Raw genomic sequence first — 25,567 nt, forward strand, 5'->3', positions numbered from 1 at the left:
AAGCATTGTTGGTAGAGTAGTGAATAGCACTAATCATTGTAGAAAGTAATATACCAAAAAGGCACTAACTTGTAATATCCTTTGACCTAGGGATTATACTAATAGTCCTTTATCCTAAAGAGATCAAAGAAAAAAAGTAATATCTGTCCTAAAATAGCAAAGAACTGAAAACTCAGGAGATGCTCTATTGGGTGAACAAATTGAAATAGATATATGTAATGGAATATTACTGTGCTGCAAAAAGCCAAAGAGAGAGATGGTTTCAGAGAAATTTGTAAGAATTCATATAGAGTGAAATGAGCAGAACCAAAAGAACAATTTTTATATAATACTGCATTAATAATTCTGAAAAACTTAAGAACTCTGATTCTATAATGTTGAAGCATGGTTTCAGAAGATTAATGATAAAGAATGTTGTCCATCTCATGACAATGAAATCATAGAAAAATATTTAGCATGATACAGTTAAAGATATTTGAATTTGGCCAATGTGAGAATTTATTTTCCCTGACAAGGATTTTGTATTTCTTTTTCTCCACAGTGGAAACAGGAAGGTAAGAGAAATAAAAAGTCCTTGATAACTAAAAAACCCTATAACTTTAAAAAAAGAGACTGTGGACTTTCTTTACATACTGAGCAGGATGAAAAGTATCAGTGTGGCATAGTAGGTTGAAAGATAACCAACTTTTGGAGTCAGACAGAAAATCTTGTTTCTGATATATACTAATTATATAACTAGGGATAATGTCATTTAACCCTTCCAATACCTTCAAAGAATAATAAATTGCATAGTGGGTACTGGTAAAAGATATTTCTTCAAGTGCCCCATAGCAATGAAATTACAGTTCTCGTGCTCTTCAGAATGAATGAAATGGGGCAGTTAGATTGTCCAGTGGATAGAGCACCAGCCCTGAAGTCAGGAGAATCTAAGTTCAAATCTGACCTCAGGCACATTACATTCCCAGCAGTGTGACCCTGGGCAAGTCACTTAACCCCAATTGCCTTGCAAAAACAAAACAAACAAAATGAGCAAGAGGCATAGAAGTAATTTTGAGTTATAGCCAAGTCACTTCTTTTTTTAAATCATTCTCTTGGGAAATTGTTGAGGAAAGTTTCTCAAAGCCTCCTTTATCTTTCTTTTTCACCCTGCTTCGAGTTTTTCTAGTATTTTTGAATTAGATTTTTAAAGATATTTTCCCTCATCTCATTCAAGTCTCATATTTCCCCTTCAATTTCTTTATCTTCATTATGTTTAGCTATTAGTACTGCAGGACACAAAGCTCATGATAAAAGAGAGGGATGAGGGGATGAAGAAAAAGAACAAAGAGAGAGGAAAAAGAGAAGACAGAAAAAGAGTAATGGGGAAGAGAGAGAAAAAAAGAAAGGGAGGGGAAAAGGGAAAGGCAGAGGGAGAGAAGACAGAGAGAAAGAGGGAGGAAGTGAGGGAGGGAAAGAGGGACAGCGAGAGAGAGAGAGAGAGAGAGAGAGAGAGAGAGAGAGAGAGAGAGAGAGAGAGAGAGAGAGAGAGAGAGAGAGAAGAGAGAGAGAGAGAGAGAGAGAGAGAGAGAGAGAGAGAGAGAGAGAGAGAGAGAGAGACACAGAGACAGAGAGAGAGAGAGAGAAAGACAGAGAGAGAGAGAGACAGAGACAGAGAGAGACAGAGAGAGAGAGACAGAGAGAGAGAGAGAGAGAGAGAGAGAGAGAGAGAGAGAGAGAGAGAGAGAGAGAGAGAGAGAGAGAGAGAGAGAGAGAGTGTAGAGGGAAAAAAAGAAGGGGAAGAAAGAGAGAGAGACAAAGTTAAAATTAGTCACATTCCTGAAGGAAATCTCTTACAACAATCTTCCAGTTTTTCCTTCAGGAAACAACTCCTTTGAATTTGTAAAAGAATTCTGTGGAGAATGATCCTGACTGATAACACCAGAAGCAAAGTTCTATTCTCCAAAGTTACCTAACTCACAAAGCTATTTTGAAAGGGCTTCCAGGCCTTCAGATTCACATCAGAATACACCTGATTCAGTATTAAACTGGAGTAGATCAAATACTTCCATCCAATCTCAATAAAGAGGAGGACACCAGGTGAAAAATGGACTTGTATGGAAAGGAAACAAGAAAATAAATGTGAAAATAAGAGTAGGTCCCAGAGACATTGTGGTTTGGCCATCACATTTCCTTTCTGAGCTATTGTTTCCGACTAGCTCACATAAACCACTAAGCCTACTAATAAATCTATCCAATGTAGGCACAATCTTACTCTTGTCTTAATGCCCTTCTCTTTGTTCAAAAGGCATCTGTAATCATGCCATGTTTGAAATGAAGTTCCTGAAGATAAAGTGTTTCTATTTGCCAGACATCTGCGGTCATAAGAGATTGGACTGCTAAAGACCTGGATAGTCAGGCAGGACAGAGATCAGCGAATGGCCTCCTCCTAAGTTTATAAACAAGGCAATATCCTGGGTTCAAAAGCCAGGGGATTTAGGAACAGAGACAAGCTGACCTGAAGAATATGACAGGGAGATAAGTGAGGGGTTAGAAGAATGAAAGAGTAAACCAGAATTAGGCAGTGTAGAAGTTAAGTAGATATGCTGAACTGAGGAAACTGCAAGAGTTTTCAAGCACCCAGGCTTCCCAATGAAACAAAAATCCATTATTTTTAACACTAACAATCTGTTGGTGATGCTACATCACACTGAATTATGTATTATCCTAGTCTCTCTGCCACATGAATGACAATGGATAGATGCACATTGGGCATAAATAGATCATAATTATCAAATATCTGTATTATAGTTAATTACATGAAAGAATTTCTTGTATGACTGGAAATGGAGTTGGATCAATCACATAACACAAGTTGGTAATAACCAACTTGTGCATACATGATCTTTTCACATTGAGACCTTAAAGACACGATACCCTGAGAGAATATCTGAGATTATAGGCAAAATCACCAGGAATATAAGAGCATGGAGGTTGCAATCTCCAGAAACCCACAATTGATAAGATCACCAATTTATTGAAGCAATGCACCAAATAAGCACAGATAAAGAGACAAATAAAACAATAAAAAATCAGCTACTCCTCTTTCTGATTACACCATTTCTGTCTGTAACTCAGCCATTTAGTCAGTCTTTCATGTCTGGGGCTTTAGGGTTATTTTGGATTCTTTCCTTCTCATCATCTCACATACAATCAGTTATTGAGTTATATTTTCCTATCTCCCCATCTTTTAACTCCATTGCCTTCTCTGTACTCCCAAAATCTGCACTACTCCCATATCCCGGGATGGTTGCATAAGGCTACTTAAGTCTTCCTGTCTCTACCCTCTCCCACCTCCTCCCTTCTTTCCTTTGTGACAGTCCTGAGCAGCTCTCACCCTGGAGGAACTGGTCTTCTCTGAACATGGCCTGCACCCAAACTAAACGGCCAAGCTTTTCGACTACTCTCTGTAGTAGCTCCGTTGGGCCGACCACATTGTTCGAATGTCAAATGTATGCTTGCTAAAAAAGACTATTTTATGGAGAATTCACACAGGGCAAGTGTTTCAGAGGGTGGTCAGAAAAGGCAATACAAGCGCACTCGAGATCTTTTTTAAGAACATTAGAATTGTTTGTATGTAATACTGGCATAGGACTGCCCAGCATCTGAGAAAAGTGCTATACTCTAGGACCAAAACAGAATTAAAGTAGTTCAGAAAATATGCAAGTATATTGGATTTAACATATATTGTAACATATTTAACATGTAATTGGACTACCTGCCATCTAGAGAAGGGAGCAGGGGGAAGGATGGGAAAATTTGGAACAGAAAGTTTTGCAAGGGTCAATGTTGAAAAACTACCCATGGATATGTTTTGTCAATAAAAAGTTTTCATTTAAAAAAAAAAAAAAAAGACAGGCAAGATGCACAAAGTTAAAGAACTTGCCCTAAATGTTCATAGGGACTATTTCTGTCCAACCTATGTGTGGCAGAGCTCATACAGCAGCCATAGTTGGACACACTAACTTGATTCTAACATAGAGATGTCATTTTGGTCCTCTTCAAGAATGAAAACCAATCCCAATCAACTAAGCAACCAAGCAACTGAATAGCTAATATTTATTTACATAATGCTTTAAAGTTTGCTAAGCATTTTGGAAGTGTCTTCTCAGTCAGTCTTCACAAGTAGATGCTATAATTATCCCCATTTAACAAAAAAGGAAACTAAGATTGAGAGGAATTAAGGAACTTGCCCAAGGTCATGTGGCTAGCATCCGAAAATAGGATTCAAAATTTGATCTTTTATCTACTTTGCCACCTGTCTTTCCTCATAATGATAGTGGGAAAGAGAACTACCCGAGATCAGGATTAAAAAATAACAAAACAAAAATACTCACATATATTATTGAGAGGACACCATTGTAATTTTTTGTAGAAATATTGAGGACAATTTTCACTTGTGAGACAAGTACTTGAAAGGCAGCTGCTGTTGTGAATCCTCCTACTAATGGATCTGCGAGATATCGAACGATGAACCCAATCTGCAAGCCTCCTAATACCAACTAACATAGAGAGAAAGAAAAATAAATGGTTTGCTTGGAGATAGAAATAAAAAAATGCTAATATTTCGCTTAGTGCTCGTATTTGCACAGTGCTGCTTAGGTTTATAAAGTTCTTTCCATACACTATCTTATTTTATCCTTCCAACAATCCCAGGAAATGTTATAAAATGGGGATAACCAAATGCTAATATTTCGCTTAGTGCTCGTATTTGCACAGTGCTGCTTAGGTTTATAAAGTTCTTTCCATACACTATCTTATTTTATCCTTCCAACAATCCCAGGAAATGTTATAAAATGGGGATAACCAAAAAAGTTAAATGATTCTTCCATGGTAGACAATTAATAAGTTTAAGACAGGTCTTTTGTGGCTTAGCATTGCTTAGCAGTCCTTTACAGACTCATATCCGGAATATTTTATTCATATACATACATACATACATACATATATATATCCCCAGCACCTAGTCCAGTACTTGTCACATAGTAAGTGCTTTATAAATATTTGCATTAAAAGATATGTCAGTTATCTCACAACTCTGTGAAATAGGTTTTTCAGGTATTATTCTCCCTATTTTGTAGGCAAACTAAGACTCAGAAAAGCTAGATGACTGAGCCATACTATTTGTAGTAAAAATGACTGATATTTGTGAAGGGTGTTCTGAAAAATCTTACTGCAATGTTAAGCTGAAGTGCAATTTTAAGCTTTGAAAGATCAAATACTACTATTAAATCTAATAGATTACACAGATCAGACATTCTGTTTAGTCCTTAAAGTTCACATATAGTATCATTTTATCCTTATAACAATCTTGTGAGGCAATACTTACAGATATTACACCCATTCTACAGGTAAAGAAATTGAGGCTTAGAGAATAGATGAATACCAGCTATGGTAAGAACATAATAATATGTCAGAGAGAAATCTTGAACAAGCCCTCCGTCATATTTCCAGTAAGGGTAAGAAGCAGGATTCAAAAACAGGTGCAGTAATAAGCTATGGTGATTTGGTGACAATCCATATCACATCCAACACAAAAGTAGCTGTACAAAACCAAATAGAATTTTTGGTCTGGATCTGTGATTTCATTAGTGTAGTATGGAAATCCCCTCTACCAACAGTGTAGGCAATTGAGGTTAAGTGATTTGCCAAGGGTTATACCATTATACAGTGTTAATTGTCTGAGACTGCATTTAAACTCTGGCCCTTCATTTACTATATCTTGGTGACTGTCCAGTATTGTTATTTAATAAATTAATCATGACTTAAATGTTTATTTGCCACAAAGATACATTACCTGTATAATGCCTACTAAAACAGTGAGGGGTACTGGCAATTAACACTCTCTGTGCATCTCTGGCGGCAAAATCTATTCCAGTAATGTTGTGTTCTGTACCATTAGAATTCAATATGATAAAATGTTCATCAGGAGCCATGCTTAGCACAAATGATCCCACCATCAAACTGACCACAGGGAAGGGTCCTGGAAATTATAATTAACTTGTTATTAGTCAATTAAGAATTACAAATAGCTATATATTATTATCAGCATTATGTCAAATAACCAGCATCTTAGTTAAGAAAAAATATTGTTCATTCAACCAAAAGAAATTAAATACCCAATTCTTCAAATCACGTACATTGATGTTATTTTTATTTTTACTTTGTTCTATAATATGTTTATTTCCTTCCCATGAGCTCACTTTTAATTTCATTCCATGTTTTGATCTGTCTGGGAATGAATTAATCCAATGTCTTATTCAGTTTTTCAGGGTTCAAAATATGATAATGAGGAGTGTACAGTTTGTTTGTTTGTTTTGTTTTTACCATAAAGATAAGCTTTTAATCTAAAAATTCAGAACTAGAAAAAAAAAAAAAAGAAAAGAAAATGAACCCATTTCTTTTCTCTAACCAGTTGCTTAACTACTAAATTTTTTGTCTGAAAATAGACAATTCATCTCTTTTTGTGGATTGTTCTCTTCATGACCCCATTTGGGGTTTTCTTAGCAAAGATTAGTATCTTTAGTAGTTTGCCATTCCTTCTGCAACTCATTTTTACAGATTAGCAAACTGAGGCAAACAGAGTTTAGTGACTTGACCATGGTCACACAGCTAGGAAGTATCTGAGCTCAGATTTAAATTCAGGAAGATAAGTCTTCTAGATTCCAAATCTACTACTCTATCCACTGTGCTATCTATATCTATCTATCCCAGTTCATGTCTATTATGCACTTTCCAAATTTGCAATAACCCAATACAGTAGAGTATGTGCAAAGGCATGGAGACAGAAAATTATAAAGTATATTTAGGGAATAGCAAAAAATTCAAATTGGCTAATAAGAAATAAGATTCTTAAAAGTCACAATTTTGATATCATAAGAGGACCTATTCAATTTTAGCAATATCATTTTCTGGGCCTCTGTTAAGACCTAGCTCTAAACATACAATTTTTCTAACTTCAAGAGGTTAAATTCTATTTGTTAGGCAATTGAAAATATTTGTATTAGAAAATGGCATGGTTAGACTTATGCTTTAAAATATTATATTGGCAGAACTACCAAAGAAAGGATTGGAGATGAAAAAATCAATCATCAGTATTTTGAGTCCTATTATGCCAGCACTATACTAAATACTGAAGATGCAAAAGATATCTTCTGCCCCTCAAGAAAAATGAAAAGAAAAGCAGGCAAGAAAATGTTAAAGAAATTCAGATAACAGAAGGCCAAAGATACAGTGATGGTAGTAGGTATGGCTTTCAAAGAAGCTACCTACAAATGATTTTAGAAATATAAAGACTTGACAAAGTCAGGAATGGATTGGAGAGCAGAGTCAGGGGTAATTCCAAGATTTTTACTGTGGATGATTGGGAAGAATAGTGGTACCATTAATAGAACCAAGAAATTCAACAGAGAAAAATGGGAAAGTTGATGAGTTTAGTTTGGGATATATTGAATTTGGAATGCCAAAGAATTAGTCAGGTGATGACATACAATAAGCTGGCAGGAATCTGAGTAGCATTACTGAAGATCAGCATTAATATTTTATTTACTAAAAGATTCTTTTAAAAGAAAATTTTAAAATTTAGCACAAGAAGGAAGGAGCCCTTTTTGGAGTTACATCAAGGGAAAGAGCTAAATCTAGCTTCAAAAATTGTTTTGGTTAAACTTTGATACTTCACTTTTAAAAAATTGTACCACTCTTTATCTCATCTCTGTAGGTTGTAGCCTGATCAATAACCTTTTTGATCAAGTGTCTCCCCTGTGTCTAGTGCTGTGCAGAACAAGAGTCCTTTTCCTTCCACTCCACATTTTTCACATCTATCTCTGTTTATGCTGTAACAACCCACTTCAGGTCCTCAAGCATCCCCCAGGGGTTACTGCAATAGCTTCCAGTCAGGTCTTCCCACTTCCAGCTTAATTCTCTCTGATTTATTCTTCATATTGTAGCCACAACAATACTCACTTAACCTCTGTGCTCAATAATCTTCAGTGGTTCCCTAATGCCTCCTTTACATGGCATGGAAAAACCTGCCCAAACTTGTGGGCTTGACCATCCGGAAAACACCCTACCTTTCCAGGTTCTATATTACATTCCCATATAATGCAAAATCTCAAGAAAAACCACATAGTATTTGAGGAAAATAGGAGAACAACATTCAAAACTGTCATAAGTGATATAAAAAAGTAGGAACTTTCTAAAAAATTGGTAACACAGTTTATACAAGTTACCTAAGAAATACACAAATACTCCATTTGTGACTAAATAAGCTTGACTTATGCCCCAGGATATGGGAGCAAGTTGAATAGGCCAGCTAAACTCTAGGCATCTGGGCTGGAAGCTCAGACTGGTGGGGGTGGGATGTTGTGAACCAGCTCTTCTCCCACATCTCCTCCTGAACCAGAAGATGACTCATTCAAATTCTATCTCCTCCAAGAAGCTTTCCCTGATCCTAGTCAATAATGATTTTTTACCTTGGTCCTCACATGACACTCAGCTTCACAATTCCAATGTACTTATGGAATACTGTGTATTTTAGATTTCTATGTTTAAAAAAAAAAAATCTTCTTGATATTTGATAAGGTTAGTTTGCATTTTTTTTTCAATTTTCCTACTTAGTTTATATCGAAGTAGGAAGTTCTATTACTTTTTTCAACAAGAGTGTTGCATTTCCAAATCAAAGAATTACCAGCATGTTTCATAAATAGAAACAATACATAACTAATTTGACTGTCACTAAAACCCAAAGTCAACTGAAAACCAAAGGAAAATTCCCAGAAGTATGACTTAGATATTCTTCAAATTTTCAACTGTCCATTCTAAACCAATACACAGAGAGATATTCATAATTACCAACTGAGAGGTGTCTTGATGTTCCAAAGATAAAATATGTCAAGATGGGAAAGAAAGCGGAGTAAAGACCATATCCAACAGGAATTGCAGCCAATAGTGCATATGCCATACCTGAAAGTACAGCCAAAATAATTTAATTTACAAACATAAAAGTTGGTATTGTACATATCTTCTATGCCTGAAAAAGTGCTTTCTACCAATAATAATTCTCATGTCTCTTTTAATATTTTTCCAAGTACATGTAAAAACAATTTTTTACAGTCATTTCTTGAAATTGAGTTCCAAATTCTCCCTCCCTTCTTCTCCTCCTCCCTCATTGAGAAGGCAAACAATTTGATATAGGTGATACAGGTATAGTAATGCAAAACATAATCCTATATATTGTCAAAGAAAATAAACTCTTCCAAAAACCAAAAAAAAAAAAAAAAAAAAAAAACCAAACCAAACAAACCAAAGTTTAAAAAAAAAGTTTTGATCTATACTCAGACTCCATCAGCTTTTTTCTCTAGAAATGAAAATAATTTTTCATTAGTTCCTTCAGAATTGTCTTGGATAAGTGAATTGCTGAGAACAATTAAGTTATGTATATAGTTGCTCATTGAATAATATTACTGTTACTATATACAATGTTCTCCTGATCCTTCTTATTTTACTCATTCATTTCATGTAAATATTTTCAGGTTTTTCTGAAATCATCTTACTGCTCACATCTTTAGAGCACAATAGCAGTTCATCAAAATTATATACCACAACTTATTCAGTCATTCCCCAATTGATGAGCATCCTCTTTTCACAAGTCTCAATAAACCTTTATCTACATAAAACTTTGTGGGTGTGTTGGATATATGGTCCAGAGCTGTGATTTCACTGATGGTAAACTCCTTGTATGGAAATTGCTTCCACTAGTGCAGATTGATGAGTCCTTTGTAACTGAAAATCTTAGTGACCTTCTAAGACCCGGAAAAGTTAAATAATTGGTCCAAAAAAATAGAAAGGTTTCTCTTATCTCTTTCCACTCAACTACATGAGCGCATAAGATCCTGGATCTAGAGCTGGAAGGGAGTTTACAAACTACTTGGTTCAACCCTCTTCATTTTAAACATTGAAGTAAATGAAGCTCAGAGGGATTGTACAGGTCAATAATCAGAGATAAGGTTTGAACCCAGGTTGCTCTGGAATTCAGTGCCTCTGTGAAAGTTAAAATTTAAACCCACCTCCTGACTCCATGAATGATCTTCTATCATTTGTATCACTAAAAAAAAAAAATCCAATCTGACTAAAATATGGGCTGCATTTAAATATATCACCTATTCAACTGATTGACTGAATTATTAATAAATTTAATCATTTAACTGGTTAAGGAGTTATAGGAGTTAATCCAATTCTTTGAACTTATTAGTTAACTCAATTCAAATGGTCTAACCAGTTTTGCAAATGAACACACTTGTGGCTGAGTTCAATCCTATTCTATGAGCCCAATTACTGTTACCCAGTTCCAGTTCCCTTCCTATGGAGGAAAAAGCTATATCTCTAGGCAAAAAAAGGAAAAACATCCAATTGAACATGACAGAAATGTTGCCCAAACCTGTGGGAAAATCTCTTTATATAGGTGAGAAGAGTAAAAAAAAAATGTGCCTCAAAAAACAAGGTCCTTTCTAGCTTAAATTCCATCAGTCCTATCATCCTAAGAATACCAGAAATCCTTGGTTTTTTTTCTTGTACAAACTTGACATCTTTCCCAAGTCAGTTCACACTCACAAGCATGTGCCTGGAGGGACTATGCATCACAGAACCTCAGTACCGAGTGTGGAGCACCTCCATGTATATTTAATCTTTGGTTAAATGTTTCCTGGTTGGGCCAAATTTTTTTCTAGCTTAATTCCCCAATTCTGCTTGTCAAATGAAGAAGAAAAATCTAGTGATTCATGGCATCAAATGGCACGGAAATTTTATCCTTAAATCATTCATAGTATAGAATATTATATAGAACATAGTATTCTAAAACATGTGGAATAGGAAAGTGATTACCAAAAAAAAAAAAAAATGTTCCTCTCAGGTAGCATTGCTATTCTAATATTTTGCAATGATCTTTCTTGTAGATAGATTTGATTTAAATGAATTTTAATTGAAGAACTAATTCAAGACTGAAACTTTGTTGTTATATGTCCTGAAGCTCTTAAACTTTGTAGGATTTTTAAGATATGGTAAAATGGTAATAACAACTTCCATTGATATGAAATCTCCATTTTTGAGGTTTTCAATGTACTTTTCTTGTAGTAACTCTAGAGATAAAAGGTGATATTGCAAACTTAGCTATTAGATATCTTCAAAATAGAGAAAGTAGCAACTTCTTTTTGTGCATGTATTCAAACATGGAATCAGAGATCTTTATCCTCCAGTAAAATAATAATAGATTTTTTCCCCATTTAACAGATTTTTTTTCTCCCTTCCAATGTGATTTCATTTTTAAATTTATGGTAAAAAGTCAGTATTGATAACAAGGTTAGTTTTTATATAAATTCACTTTTCAGAAACAACTTGACTGGTGATCAAGTGAAGTACATCTATCTAGAGATGAGGAATGAGGGCAGGGAAGAGAGTGGGTGGGAAGATTCTAAGGTACTTTGGAATAATGGAATAGAGTTGGACCGAGTAAGTTAAAATACCACCTCTATTTTTACTAGCTGTGTGACTTCAAGTAAATCACTTCCCCAGTCTCTGATTCCTCATTTGTAAAATGGAGTTAATGGCAATACCTCTGTTTTGTTGTGATCCTCAAATGATTATCTATGCTTGGAAAACTTTGCTCTTTACATTGCTTACCTAATAGTCTCTGTGTAGCAGGGCCATAAGGCCGGGGTGGATTAGAAATGCTTCTCTTTTTTTGTGTTTTGTATTTTTTTTAAATCTCTGAGGATAAAATTGAGTTCCTTAACGGTGGGTATGGAATTACAGTGATTATATAAAGCTCTGTGAGATTGTTAGACATTAAAAAGGCAATCCTTACCTTGTAAAGTGGCCACAAACCCAGTGCTAATCCCAGAAATTGTGTCACTAAGTAGCCATTCTCTTACTCGGTATTTGGGTAGCCACTCCAAGATGGGGAAAAAAGACTTCAGCAGCCGAACAGTCCTTTTTCTGGAACAACTACCAAAATGAAAGAAAATTAGGTTTTTAATCTGAGAAAAAAAAATCTTCCAAATTGGGAAGAAGTAATAACCCAATCTCTATGAAAAATGTGTCTTCACCAATTAAAAATACATCTTCATTTTGATCATTGAAGTTTTCATCATGCATTCACAGACTCCTTGAATGTTAGAACTAATAGGTAGTTCAACAGAAGGTGGGATAGTAGAAAACACATGTGCAAGTATCTTTTTATGAGATCATGATTTCAGGACTGGAAGGATACTGTAAGCTATTCATTGCTAACCTTACAGTTTATAAATGAGAAAACTGAGGCCTGAAAATGTTTGACTTGCCCAGATTCACAGGCATAATATGTGACAAGTCAAGAATTTGAATAGGACTGAGACTAAAAAGCCAGGGCTCTTCCTATTGTAGCTCATTTCCCTCTTTTTAATATTATCTTTAAAAAAAGTTAAAAAACAAAACAAAAAACCAATAGTTTGTGATCGTCTCACTAATAGGAAATAAGTTTTGCTATTTCTAACCCAGGCGCCTTCTTTTTCCCTTTAAGTAAACTTGCTTTGTGTGTCTTGGCACAAAATACTACATTTATGTCAGTTTTTACAAGATTCCAAACTTGATGAATAGCTTAAGTGACTTCCATGTTATTGTCCCTTGCAACATTCCTTTTCTTTTAAAATCTGGCAATAGTTCAGTTTTCTCTATTTATTCCATTGGCTTAAGGATTGCATGTTTAGATTTAATTCATCGATTGGATTTCCGGGTTTAACCGGGTTGTCTTAGTCTCAAATCCCTTCCACCACTTTCTAATTATATAGTACTATTTTGATCCTAAATTCTCAAACTACAAAGTGTGGATAGAGACTCAAGGCTGGGGGAACTGGTATTTAACTTACTTAGACTCCCAGTCAGGTGATTATCCTAGTGGTTCCCCTCCCTCGGGGTGGATTTCTCTTAAAAACCCCCAACCTTCTCTCCTTCCACCTTCGCCAGGCTAAAGAAGACACCATTGTTTGAGGGAAATCTCATGTGGTGGGAGACAGCAAGAGAAGGGTGCTGGGGGCGAGGAGAGGACTGGCAAGCGGGGTAAAGGAGGAAGATGAGGGGAACCCTAAAGGTGGGAGAGTAGAAAGTCCCGATCAGTTCCCGGAACAGCCAGAACGCGGAATGAAGTTTAAAACAGAACAAAAGGCTTAGCCTGAGGCCAGGACACCGACGTGAGGAGGAATGAGAAGGGCAAACTTAGATCTGGGGGCCCAAAGCCTCGCCCCACGCCCGCGGGAAGCTCCTCTAGCTCGCGTCGTCCCGGACTGGGCACAGAACTCCCTCTCCGCACCAGGTGCGGGCTCCGGGGACCAAGTCCCGCTACCTGCAGCATTTGGCCAGTTTGTCGCGGACGGTCCGGCGCTCGCGCAGCTGCCGCTCGTACTGCTCCAGAAAGGAGAGCTCGTTGTAGACAGGCCTCGAAACCACATAGCTTCGGTACTCGGGCAGCTCCGGGTCCAACCCGCCTGGAGCTGCCATGTTCCTGGGAGAGGACAAAGGGAGTGGGAAGTGAGGAGAGGAGCGTAACCAGAGAAAGTGGCCATCCTTTAGAACCGTCCCAGAGCCGCTGTCCCGGGCGCGGACCCCAGAGAGCCGGAGCCCCCCCTCTTTCCCTACCCCTTCCACATCCCCCACAAAGGAAGGCCTGGGGGAACTGGGACAGCCCCGAGAGCTCACGGGCTAAGCCCCTCGCTCCCGCAAGAAAGCGGGATAGTCTGCTCGCGTCCCCTTCCCCATTCCGGACAAACGAGGCGCTGTCCGGGTCCTGAAATTTCTAAGAGTCAGCCAGCGGGCTAGAAGTGCGGGGGTGAGGGACTGGATAGAAAGAACGGCGCGCAGAAGTTACCGTCCAGCCCACTCCCACAAACCTAAGACGGAGCCATGAATTCAAGCCCCGAGCAGAGCACAGTGCGCCCAGGGAAGAGTCAGACTGGGAATGTTAGCGGACAAAGAAGTCAACCCCCCCGAAAATCGCCCGCTGTGCTCCTCGCTCCCTTGGGAGCCCGCTTCCAAAGGCAGTACTACTTCCCCCGCCCTGGCTTCTGCTCCTACCTCATCGGCTTTAGCCCAGGTTAGCTTGTCCGGGAAGAAAGTGGCCGGCACTCGCTCGGCAGAACAGAGTCTGAGATGCTTTTATTCCAGCTCCCTTCACCTTTTCCCCTCTCACCCACCCACCTAGCGCGAAGGCTGCTGCAGCCCTGCTCTCTACTGGACAGTCCGAGAGCTCACCTGCTCCTAAGACTGCCCCTCCCGGAATGTCCCCTGGGGATAGGTCCCTAAGGTGCTTTTATTTAGTATGCACTAGGCGGTAGGATGTTTATTTATGGAGAAACAGATTTCTGGGTTGAAGAGGGGGGAGTCCCCACCCAGGCCGCTTCCACTCCCCTGCCTAAGAGGAAAAGATCCTGTCCCTCCTTCCCTTCCAGGCAGTGTGTGCCGGACCCAACTCTAGCTTTTCTATAATTGTTAGTCAGAGTTTCCCCCGGAGGCTCAGGGCTTAGAAACCTGCCAAATGCCGGGGGGCCCTAATTCGAGATGGCAAGATGAAGAAAATGTTCAACACATAAGAGCCGCTTGGGAGTATAAGCTTTTTCTCCCAGGCTCTATCTTTTTCTGGACTTGCTTACTCAGGTAGACTGGCACCAAGAGTGTGAAGTGAAGCCCGCTGACAGAAAGGAAAGTCTAAGCTGAATCTTATCTTTCTTTTTGGAATTTGGGTCACAGAATCAGATAATTTCAGAACTGTGCCCTACGTCAGATCCCTTTATTTAAAAAGACAATTATCAGTCACAGTTTGGTTATCTTTGTATATATGCACACACACACACACACACACACACACACAATATGTTAATACCTAGCTTTAGCTATAGAGAAAAAGTGATAATTTTTTTTTTCTCCGGTGTCCATTTTCCCCTAAATTTTCTGATTCTCCTTATATCTCTGCATTCATTTACATATTTCTATTCATGTGCACAATTAGCATAGAAAAAGGAGAAAATACATTGAACACCTCTCTATATAGGGTCAAAAGTAGAACACTCTTGGGACATTGGAACTGGGAGGTAGGAAGGGAAAGGAAAGAGGAACATCCTTATTGGAACTGAGGTTTGTTGAACTAGTCTGTAAAATTCTGTATTTTAGCACCACCTGCTGTTTCATGAATTAAATGGAGGAATATTTTGGTTTGGCATCTGAATTCAACATTACCTTGGTATAATAAGTACTCTGTACATGCTGTCTATAAAAATTATAAAAGTATATGATCAATAGTATTTGATAATGGTGATCCTTTGAATTGAGCTTTCAGACTACATGGCACAGGACAATTTCCAGAGAAGAAATTTAAGACTTGTCCTAATGATATAGAATGATCTGGACAATACAGGTCAGTTCAATGCTTTCTCTCTCTCTTTTGACATCTTTGTAACAAGTAATTTGCTCACTGGTTAAGAAGAATTCAGAAAGAAAAGTAATATCAAAACAAAAAACACCAATAGAAATAAGATTTTTGTTAAGTCATCTGAAGCCCCCAAATAGTTTTCATTTACTTAGGAAAAAAAAACTGAAAGAGAAAGATGCAGACAGTCAAAAACGGAAGGGGAGAAACAGAAAGAGAAATAAAGAGGTTTTGAATGTGTGTGTGTATATATATATATATATATATATATATATATATATATATATACACACACCAATATTACCATATTTGTTATCATAGCACATATATACCTGAGTGGTAAATAAGCTGTGTTTCTCTGCCTAAATAGATAATCCTTGAACAGACTAAAATAGTCACGTAAAATTGACTGCACACTCCATAATAGAATAGTAAGTACTCCATTTTTCAGATTTAAGACTAATCATTTGTGAATTCTAGGAAAAGTTTGAAAATTCCACTTATTTATGGAATCAACTCTTCATTGTAAAGTTTCAACTTGACTTAGTACAGAGTAAATCTCAATATACCCGAAAGGCATTTTAAGGTCTTATAAATGGATAATTAAGTAATTTTAAAAATCCATGATTTTATCAGAATAGAGAATTCCTTCCACTAATAAAGATCACAAACCAGCTATGTCTTAGTTATTGTTATCCTTTATTCTTCAATTTCGAATAAAATAACATTAAGAAATGATATCTTTACTTGTATGTGGATTGCATTTAAGTGAGGCAGAACTGCATAAAGTCATCAGCTTCTTTCTTCCAGAGTCCTTAAAAGAGGGCAAAAGTTAGGATGACTGGCAATGGTTTGGGATGCAGTGAATGACCTTGGTGTCTTTGATATCTGACTAAATTCTAAGGGACCTAGAGTGACCTGCTTCAGCCACCTTCACAGCAGTTGGAACAAATTGTCCTCACCCACCCATTCTCCTGGGGCCTGGTGCATATTAAGTTCTTATTAAATAATTTTTTGATTGATTGAATGCTCCCCTTCCCCTACTTGTGCTTCTAATATAATCTATATACTTAGACACAGATATTTTGTGCCTATGTGCATATATCTCTTCTTATAAGCATGATCCATATCACATTCTGAAAATCAGTAAGCGATTTCCTACCTCCTTATTTTGGATGATTTAAAAGATCATCAATCATGATTTTAGATGATTTAGTCTAATAAATGAAGCAGACCACTTTGCTGATGGACTTTAAGAGATAAAAAGTAAAATATCAAAAAATCACCTACACCAAAAAAGAATTTTTTAAGAGAACCTGAGTTATTTGCTATTAGAATACTCTTTCTGTGCTTACCTCTTAAGTAATTTATGAAAAGTTGTAGGATAATAGATATAGAATTAAAAGGAACTTCAAAGATCCTTCATATATTAAAGGTCGTAAAATTGTCCTTCATTTTTAGTGTATCCTTTTGAACTTTTTTGAAAAAAACAAAAGGTATTACTATCAATTATCTTTACATGCCCTTAATTTATTTTTATGTTATATTATATCTTTATTTTGTTATTTCTTTTTAATTTCTTCTCCAGATCTGTTGTTTTTCTGATTCTCTTCTATTTTTTCATTCTTTATATTTTGTTTTATTATTCCTTGGTTTCATAACTTTGCTGGTTTCCACTTGCTAGTTCTAGTTTTCAAGGAGTCATTTTCTTCCTTGAAATTCTGACTCTCCTTTTCTAGTTAGTTGTCTTTCTTCTTGTTTTTCTTAGATTGTTCTTATTCATTTATTTATTTTAGTTTTTCCTCAATCTCTCTCATTTGATTTTTTAAAAGTCTTTTTTAAGTTCTATGAATTCTTTTTTTGGGCAGATAACTGTTTGATATTACTCTTTAGGGTAGAAGAGGCTTTTTATTTCAATATCCTCTTTGAAGATAAACTGGGTCTTTCCTATTCCAATAATTACTTTCTGTGGTTGGGTTCTTTCTCTTTTGCCTCCATTTTTTTTTTTTTTAATAAGAGCTCATTAGTGTAATCACCTCTAGTTCTGGGGTGAGGTCTTCCTTCAGTTCTTCTCTCTGGTTTGAAGCTAAAAACCAAAAACTCAACCCTGCTTTAAGAGCCCACAGCTAGTAGCAACCCTGTCCACTGCTTCTGCTCTCTGTGTGTACTCAGTCCTTCTAGTCTCAGATCCTGGGAGTTGTCTCAATCTCGCCTGAGAGATTCACCAGGAGGTGAAAGTTCTTGTGGCTGTAGAAAAGGCTAAATCCCAAACCAGATAGCCCCAGGCCTAGCTCATTTACAATTTCAATGGAACCAGCCTAGAGAAGATTACACTTCACACAGGTCAAACCCCAGTCCGGGTATCTTTCTTTGGATCTTTTCCAATTTTCCCAGAAGGGTCACTATTCGGCCCCAACTCTTATTTGATTTTGACTGTTCTACTTCACCCCGAGGTTAATTTTGTCTTGTTTGTGAGGGAAACCTGGAGAGTTTGGAATTTTCTGACCACCTCCACTGTCTTCTCAGATTCTTCTTTCTTTTTAATTTTGGCTACATTTCATATAATCCAAATTACTAATTTTACTTCCTGTGATCCCTTCTATCTCTTATGTAATCATAAATTCTTCATTTATTCGTGGATCTAAGAGGTAAATCCTTCCATGTTGCCAATTTGTTTATGGGATTACCCATGTCTAAATCACGTATCCATGTTGACCATATTATATGTGATGAAATGTTGGTTTGTGCCTAGTCTCTGCCAGACTGCTTACTAATTTTCCCAGTAATGTTTGTCAAATGGTCAAGTCTTGTCCACAAAGTTTGGGTCTTTGGGTTTATCAAACACTAGATTATTATGGTGTATTGTGTACCTAATCTATTGCATTAATCCACTACTATTCTTAGCTAGTACAAGATTGTTTTGATGATTACTACTTTGTGATAGAGTTTGAGACCTGGCAAAGTTAGATCACATTCCTTTCAATAAATTTTCTTTGATTCCTTTGATATTTTTGACTTTTTGTTCTAGATGAATTTTGTTTTTATTTTCTCTATGTCTATGAAATAATTTTTGATAGTTTGGCATATTACTGGGTAAATTAATTAATTTAGATAGACTCATCATTTTTATTATATTGTTTTTATCTGCCTGTGAGCAATTAGTACTTTTCTAGTTACTTAGATCTGACTTTATTTGTATGAAAAGTGTTTTGTAATTGGGTTCATATGTTCCTGAGTTCTACAGCTATTTTAAATGGAATTTTTCCTTCTATCTCTTGCTGATGGAAATGTTGATTATATCTATGGGTTTATTTTATATCTTGTAACTTTGCTAAAGATGTTAATTATTTAAATTAATTTTTAGTTGATTTTCTAGGATCCTCCAAGTATGCCATCATATCATCTGCAAAGAATAATAGTTTTGTTTCCTAATTGCTTATCTGAATTACTTTTTTGTTTTTCTTCTCTTATTGTGATAGTTAGCAATTTTAGTATAACACTAAATAATAATGATGATAATGGGCATCGTTGCTTCACATTTTATCTTATTGGGAAAGTTTCTAGTTTATCCTTAACATAGATAATACTTGCTGATGATTTTAGATAGATATTACTTGTCATTGTAAGGAAAGGTCTATTTACTCCTATGCTTTCTAGTGTTTTGTTTTGTTTTTTAATAGGAATGAATGTTGTATTTTGTCAAAAATGTTTTCTGTATCTATTGGGATAATCATGATTTCCATTGGGGTTTTATATTGATATGGTCAATTGCATTGGTAGTTTTCATAATATTGAATTAAATCTTCCTTTTTGGTATAAATCTCACTTAATCATACATAGTATATGATTTTTGGGGACACACTCACACACACACACAAGTTTTCCTTGCTAGCATTTCTAGTATTCCTTTACAATCTTTGTATTAATATTCACTAAGGTAACATATATCAGCACCACAATTGTGTCAAGAAAATAAGAAACTCCTTCTTTGCCTATTTTTCCAAATAATTTATATAGCATTGGAATTAGTTGTTCTTTAATATTTGGTAGAATTAAATTGTGAATCCATCTGGTACTGGGAATTTTTTTTAAGGAGCTTATTGATGGCTTATTTAATTTCTTTTTTTCTAAGATAGGATTATTTAAGTTTTCTATTTCCTTTTTTGTTACTGGGCAATTTATATTTTTTGTAAATATTCATCCATCTCACTTAGACTGTTAAATTTATTGACATATAATTGGGCAAAATAGCTCCTAATAAGTGCTTTATTTTCATCTTCATTGATGGTGGTTTACATTTTTGTGTTTTGATACTGATAAATTATTTTCTTTCTTTTAAATAAAATTAACATACAAAAAAGAAGTAAATAAAATTAACCAATGGTTTATTTATTTTATTGGGTTCTCCCCCCCCAAAAAAAAAAAACAACCAACCAATTCCTAGTTTATTTTATTAGTTAATTGGTTTTCTTACTTTCAGTTTTATTAACATATCCTTTTATGTTCAGGATTTCCACTTTGGTGTTTAATTGCCATTTACAATTTGTTCATTTTCTAGATTTTTTAGTTGCATGCCCAATTTGCTGATTTGCTCTTTCTCTTTTTTATTGACATAAGCATTAGTTGGTGAAGAAAAGGCCAGGTAGTGAAGTGAACCATAGCTAGAGCTTATATTCTAGTGAGAAACTGAGGCAAACCCCAATCAGGACAGCTGGGCTCTAGAGCAGGAGTTCTAAACATGAAAGGATAAAATCCAGAGGATTTGGTTTCTGGTCCAGACAACATTGAAGCTGATAAAACAGCCAAGAAAGAATAATTTTTACATTATTTTCTTGTTTGTTAAAATACAACAATTTCAATTATGCTATTAACTAATACTCACCATGTTGAAAGCCTTTGGATTCTTTTTTTAAAAACTGTTAATTTTATTTTATTTTCCCCACTTAATAGTATTTTATTATTTTTCTAGTTATATGTAAAGATAATTTTCAACATTCATATTTGTAAAATTTTCAGTTCCAAATTTTTTCTTCCTTTCCTCCACAAGAGAGCAAGCAATCTGATACATATTATACACATGTATAATCATTTTAACCATATTTCCATATTAGTCATGTTTTGAAAGAAAAATCAGAACAGAAGAGAAAACCCCACAAGAAAGAAAAAAAAAAGGGAAAATAGTTTGCTTCAATCCATATTCAATCTCTGTAGTTTTTTCTCTGTTTATGAATAGCATTTTCCATCTTAAAATTGTTATAATTTTCTTGTATCACTTGTATTGCTGAGAAGAGCTAAGTCTATCATAATTTATTGTCAACAATCTTTCTGTTAGTATGTGCAATGTTTTCTTGGTTCTGCTCACTTCACTCAGCATTAGTGCATGTAAATCCTTTCAGGTTTTTCTGAATTCATCCTGATCATCATTTTTTATAGTATGATAGTATTCCATTAATTCATACACCACAACTCATTCAGCAATTCTTCAATTCAAGGGCATCCCTTAAGTTTCTAATTCCTTCCCACCACAAAACAAAACAAACAAACAAAAAAATCCCTACTATGAATATTTTTGCACATGTAGATCCTTTTCCCTTTTTACAATTAATCTTGCCAAGTGTAGAGGGCAGATAGGTGGCACAGTGGATAGATCACCAGCCTTGAATTCAGGAGGACCCGAGTTCAAATCTGGTCTCAGACACTTAACACTTCCTAGCTGTGTGACCCTGGGCAAGTCACTTAACCCCAGCCTCAGGGGGGGAAAAAAAAAAGAGAGAGAATCTTGCCAAGTGTATTTCCCCCCATTTATTCTATTAACTCTCTTTTTTGTACCCTGTCCCTCTTTAAAAAATTTTGCTTCTGACCACCCCTCCCTTCCCCTAGAATAGGATGGGTTTCTATACCCAATTGAGTATGTATATTATTCCCTCTTTGAGTCAATTCAGATGAGGGTAAGTTTTGTTTACTTAGCCTTTCCTTCCCCCCTTTTCTCCTGTAAAAGCTTTTTCTTGAACTCTTTTATGGATGATAATTTACCCCATTCTACTTCTCCCTGTGCTGTGTGTGTATGTGTATGTGTGTATTCCTTTTAATTGCCCTAAAAATGAAAAAAAAAAAAAGTTGCAAGTATTATCTTCCCATATAGAAATGTAAACAGTTTAACCTTATTAAGTTCTTTATGATTTACTTTTCCTGTTACCTTTTAATGCTTCTCTAGAATCTTTTATATGAAAGTTACATTTTTCTCTTCAGCTCTGGTCTTTTCATCCAGAATGCTTGAAAATCTTTTAGTTCACTGACTATTCATTTCTACCTCTATCTCCCCACTTCCCAAAGGATAATACTCAATCTTGCTAGGTAGGCGATTCTTGATTGCAATCCTAAATCCTTTGCCTTTCAGAATATCATATTCCAATTCTTTAATGTAGAAGCTGCTAAATCTTTTGTTATACTGACAGTAGCTCCACTATATTTGAATTATTTCTTTCTGGCTGCTCACAATAGTTTTTCCTTAACCTAGGAACTCTGGGATTTGTCTATAATATTACTGGGAGTTTCATCGGATCTCTTTCAGAAGGTGATTGGGGGATCCTTTCAATTTCTATTTTCCCTCTGATTCCAGAATATCAGGATAATTTCTTGAAAGATGATGTGAAGGCTCTTATTTTGATGATGGCTTTCAAGTAGTTCTATAATTTTAAAATTATCTCACCCACATCTATTTTCCAGGTTAGTTGTTTTTACCATGAGATAATCATTGAAATAATAATATCATTTGTTCTTTCATCAGCCTTCACCTGATCCTTGTGCTACGTCCTCCTTCTGTCCCTGTAGCCTCCTTCTCCCACTGGGAGTGGGAGTTCTTGCCAAGACCAGCCATCCTTCATTTCCTGGCCCTACCCATTAACTGTGTCCTCGAAAGCATTTCCCTTTCCCTACATTTCTCAGCTTCCCTTGTACATGTCATATACCACTCTGCAGATTTCCTGGACTTGATTGTTGTCTTTGTAAAAGATAGATTCAACTTAGAAACTCTCTCCTCGGCACCTCCCAAGCTCTGAGACCCTACCTTTTAACTGGAGAGCATAAAGGATGGTTATTGGAGAACTTCTCCTAGATTGTCCATTCAAGGAAGATTGTCCATTCTCCTCATCTCAGGTCTTTATCTCATTTCACTCTTTTTATTTGTTGTTTTTTTCCTTTAAAGCACAGGATATCTTGCTTTTTTAAAAAAAATTATTATTTATTTATTTTGGGGGGGTATCCTCAGTGCCTGAGGATGCTTCATACAAGTTCACTGAGTGACACTAGAATATAAGCTCTTTGAAGGCAAGAACTGTCCTCCTCCTCCTCCTTCTTTCTTCTTCTTCTTCTTCTTCTTCTTCTTCTTCTTCTTCTTCTTCTTCTTCTTCTTCTTCTTCTTCTTCTTCTTCTTCTTCTTCTTCTTCTTCTTCTTCTTCTTCTTCTTCTTCTTCTTCCTTCTTCTTCTTCTTCTTCCTTCTTCTTCTTCTTCTTCTTCTTCTTCTTCTTCTTCTTCTTCTTCTTCTTCTTCTTCTTCTTCTTCTTCTTCCTTCTTCTTCTTCTTCTTCTTCCTTCTTCTTCTTCTTCTTCTTCTTCTTCTTCTTCTTCTTCTTCTTCTTCTTCTTCTTCTTCTTCTTCTTCTTCTTCTTCTTCTTCTTCTTCTTCTTCTTCTTCTTCTTCTTCTTCTTCTTCTTCTTCTTCTTCTTCTTCTTCTTCTTCTTCTCTCTTTCTCTCTCTCTCTTGCTATATTGTATCCTAGCCATCAATAAAGTAGCCAATAAACACTTATTAAACATCTACTATGTTTTCACTGTGGTATTAGCTGAAAATACAGTTACAATTAAAAATATAGTCCCTATCCTCAAAACACAAAAGAAGCTAAAAAAAGAAATGGGAAAATATATATTGGTGAGTTCCAAAGAAGTCCAAATAAAGTGTAGGAGGTGGGAAACTATACTGAATTACTTCTTTAAAGAGAGGTTCTGGACTTTGTGGCTTGCCCTCCAGAACCTAGGGTCCAATCAGAGGGACAAAGAGTACTGATGAGATGTGAATATCAGGAAGATTAAACCTTGCATCATGAAGAGGTTTCCTAGTGATGAGTTTCCTGAGGAAGGAAAGCAGGATGGGAAGGTGTAAACAAATTCACCAGGGCAATCACTTTTGAGTGACAATTAACTTAATGGGGAGACTTTTCAGTTACCTGGCTTACAGGCTTGATGGGATTAGTACAATATCGATTACCAAGAGGAATATTGGGAAACTTTAACATTGATAAAGAATCTTTCTATTTAAACCTGTGCTGGGCATCCTCTGATGAATCTATAGCTTTGTTTTTGCCTTGTCTGATGCTGATTCTCAACAGATTGTTGAACAAAATTATCTCTATGGTTGCATCTGTTAGGATATATGTGCATAATTTTGATATAAGCACGAGAGAGATCTTGTTTGAAAGAGAGTCTATAAAGCTATATTTTATTCTACTGAGACAAATATTTTTTAAAAGTCAACAAACAAGAGATGCAGGGTAATCTTATATCTTCTATGCCTCTTAGTCAATTGTGTGGCAGTGAAAATGCAGTTTGTTGCCAAATAGTGTCACTGGAAGAATATTTTAAAGAGATGGACTTTGAGGGGAGTATACTGCTTAGGGACAAGCAAGGCCTCTCCAGGAAGAGCAAATGTTATGCAGACATTAATTTAGCAGCTTTACAGATTTCTATTAGAGTAAACAACACCTCTTTATAGGTAAAGGGAAAAGTTTCTGAATTTGGCATTTTTAAAAAACAAAGAAGAGTAGGAAGTGATAACAGCTTGCTCCTTACACCCAATTTACTTTCTATATTAAACATTGTGGATTACTCATTTTTTTTTTAAATGCTTTATAAACTAACCTTCACCTGCTTTATGAAGAGGTGGGTGGTTCTTATTCATCAAAATAGAATCATTTCCAGGAGTTCTTTCCAAAAAAGATGAATGTGTCACATCAAATTAAATGTCAATCATAATTATTTTTACTCTTTAGTATTAATTATCACTTTATTACTATTAACTTAATATTGGTAGTGGGCTCTACAATATATTTGGCAAGATATCCTTTAGCTATATTGGACGCATAAGACTCCATTGTTAAATTTGCCAGTTTCTGAGTGTGAATGTTTCAGAGTGTGTTTGGTTGTATATGCTTCTTCACAGGTCTTTCAAAACAAAAATCTTTATTTTAGGTACTGTAATGGTTCTATTTTTATTAGACAAGAAATGAAGTATTTCTGATGTTAATTATATATTTATAAAAAGTATATTTTAAAAAGTTGCTCTTAGGGTAAAATAGAAACTCCTTTCTTTGGCATTTAGAGCTCTTCTGTAGCCTATCTTACAGCAGCTAGATGGCACAGAAAATAGACAGGGAGTCCTGGAATCAGGGAGGCAAATCTTCCTCAGTTCAAAACCAGCCTCAGATAACTTCCTAGCTGTGTTACACTGAGTACAGTTAACCCTGTTTGGCTCAGTTTGTTCTGTAAAATGAACTGGAGAAGGAAATGGTAAATTACTCCAGCATCTTTGCTTAGAAAATCCCAAATGGGCTCAAGAAGAGTCAGACATGACTGAACAACAACAATGAGCCTATCTTGAGTGATTAATGGGCATATTACTTCCCCTCATGAATTCTATGTTCCAGCTGAACTGGTCCCCTTAGTATTCTATCTCTCACCTCCCTGCTTTTGCTCAGATAATCCTCCACCCCTTTAATCTTTTTCTAGTTTACTTCTGCTTTGAAATCCTGGCTCTCTTCAAGATCCAGCTCCAGAGTATTCTCCTTCCCGGAGTATTTTCAGCTATTATTATCTCCTCTCTTCACTGTGGATTTCTTTTTAATGTAAGAAAAGATATAACAACCATTGGGGTCTTCCCCTCCCATACTGATAACTTTTTGGTTTTTAATTAGGTAAAAAAAGCAATTCTTTGCCTTATTTCTTTCTTATCTAGCCTTGATCATGATTGGGTGTTGCCCCAGTCAGACTGAGATCCATCAAAGATCATTGTTTAAGAGACCACAATCTCCCACTG

General features: G+C 36.0%; 1 protein-coding gene across 1 annotated transcript in view; it reads right to left on the reverse strand.

The window, feature by feature from the left end:
- SLC26A4 (solute carrier family 26 member 4) overlaps positions 1-14,281 on the reverse strand; it is a 52,328-nt gene extending 38,047 nt beyond the window's left edge. The window contains 7 exon segments of the mRNA XM_074268346.1: positions 4,374-4,538; positions 5,834-5,860; positions 5,862-6,019; positions 8,887-8,997; positions 11,894-12,033; positions 13,406-13,564; positions 14,134-14,281. Of these exon segments, the coding sequence (XP_074124447.1) occupies positions 4,374-4,538; positions 5,834-5,860; positions 5,862-6,019; positions 8,887-8,997; positions 11,894-12,033; positions 13,406-13,564; positions 14,134-14,138 (765 nt within the window). The 5' untranslated portion in view covers positions 14,139-14,281.
- Between the last annotated feature and the right edge of the window lie 11,286 nt (positions 14,282-25,567).

This window comes from Sminthopsis crassicaudata, chromosome 5 (assembly GCF_048593235.1).
Source record: "Sminthopsis crassicaudata isolate SCR6 chromosome 5, ASM4859323v1, whole genome shotgun sequence".
NCBI classification, from domain to species: Eukaryota; Metazoa; Chordata; class Mammalia; order Dasyuromorphia; family Dasyuridae; genus Sminthopsis; species Sminthopsis crassicaudata.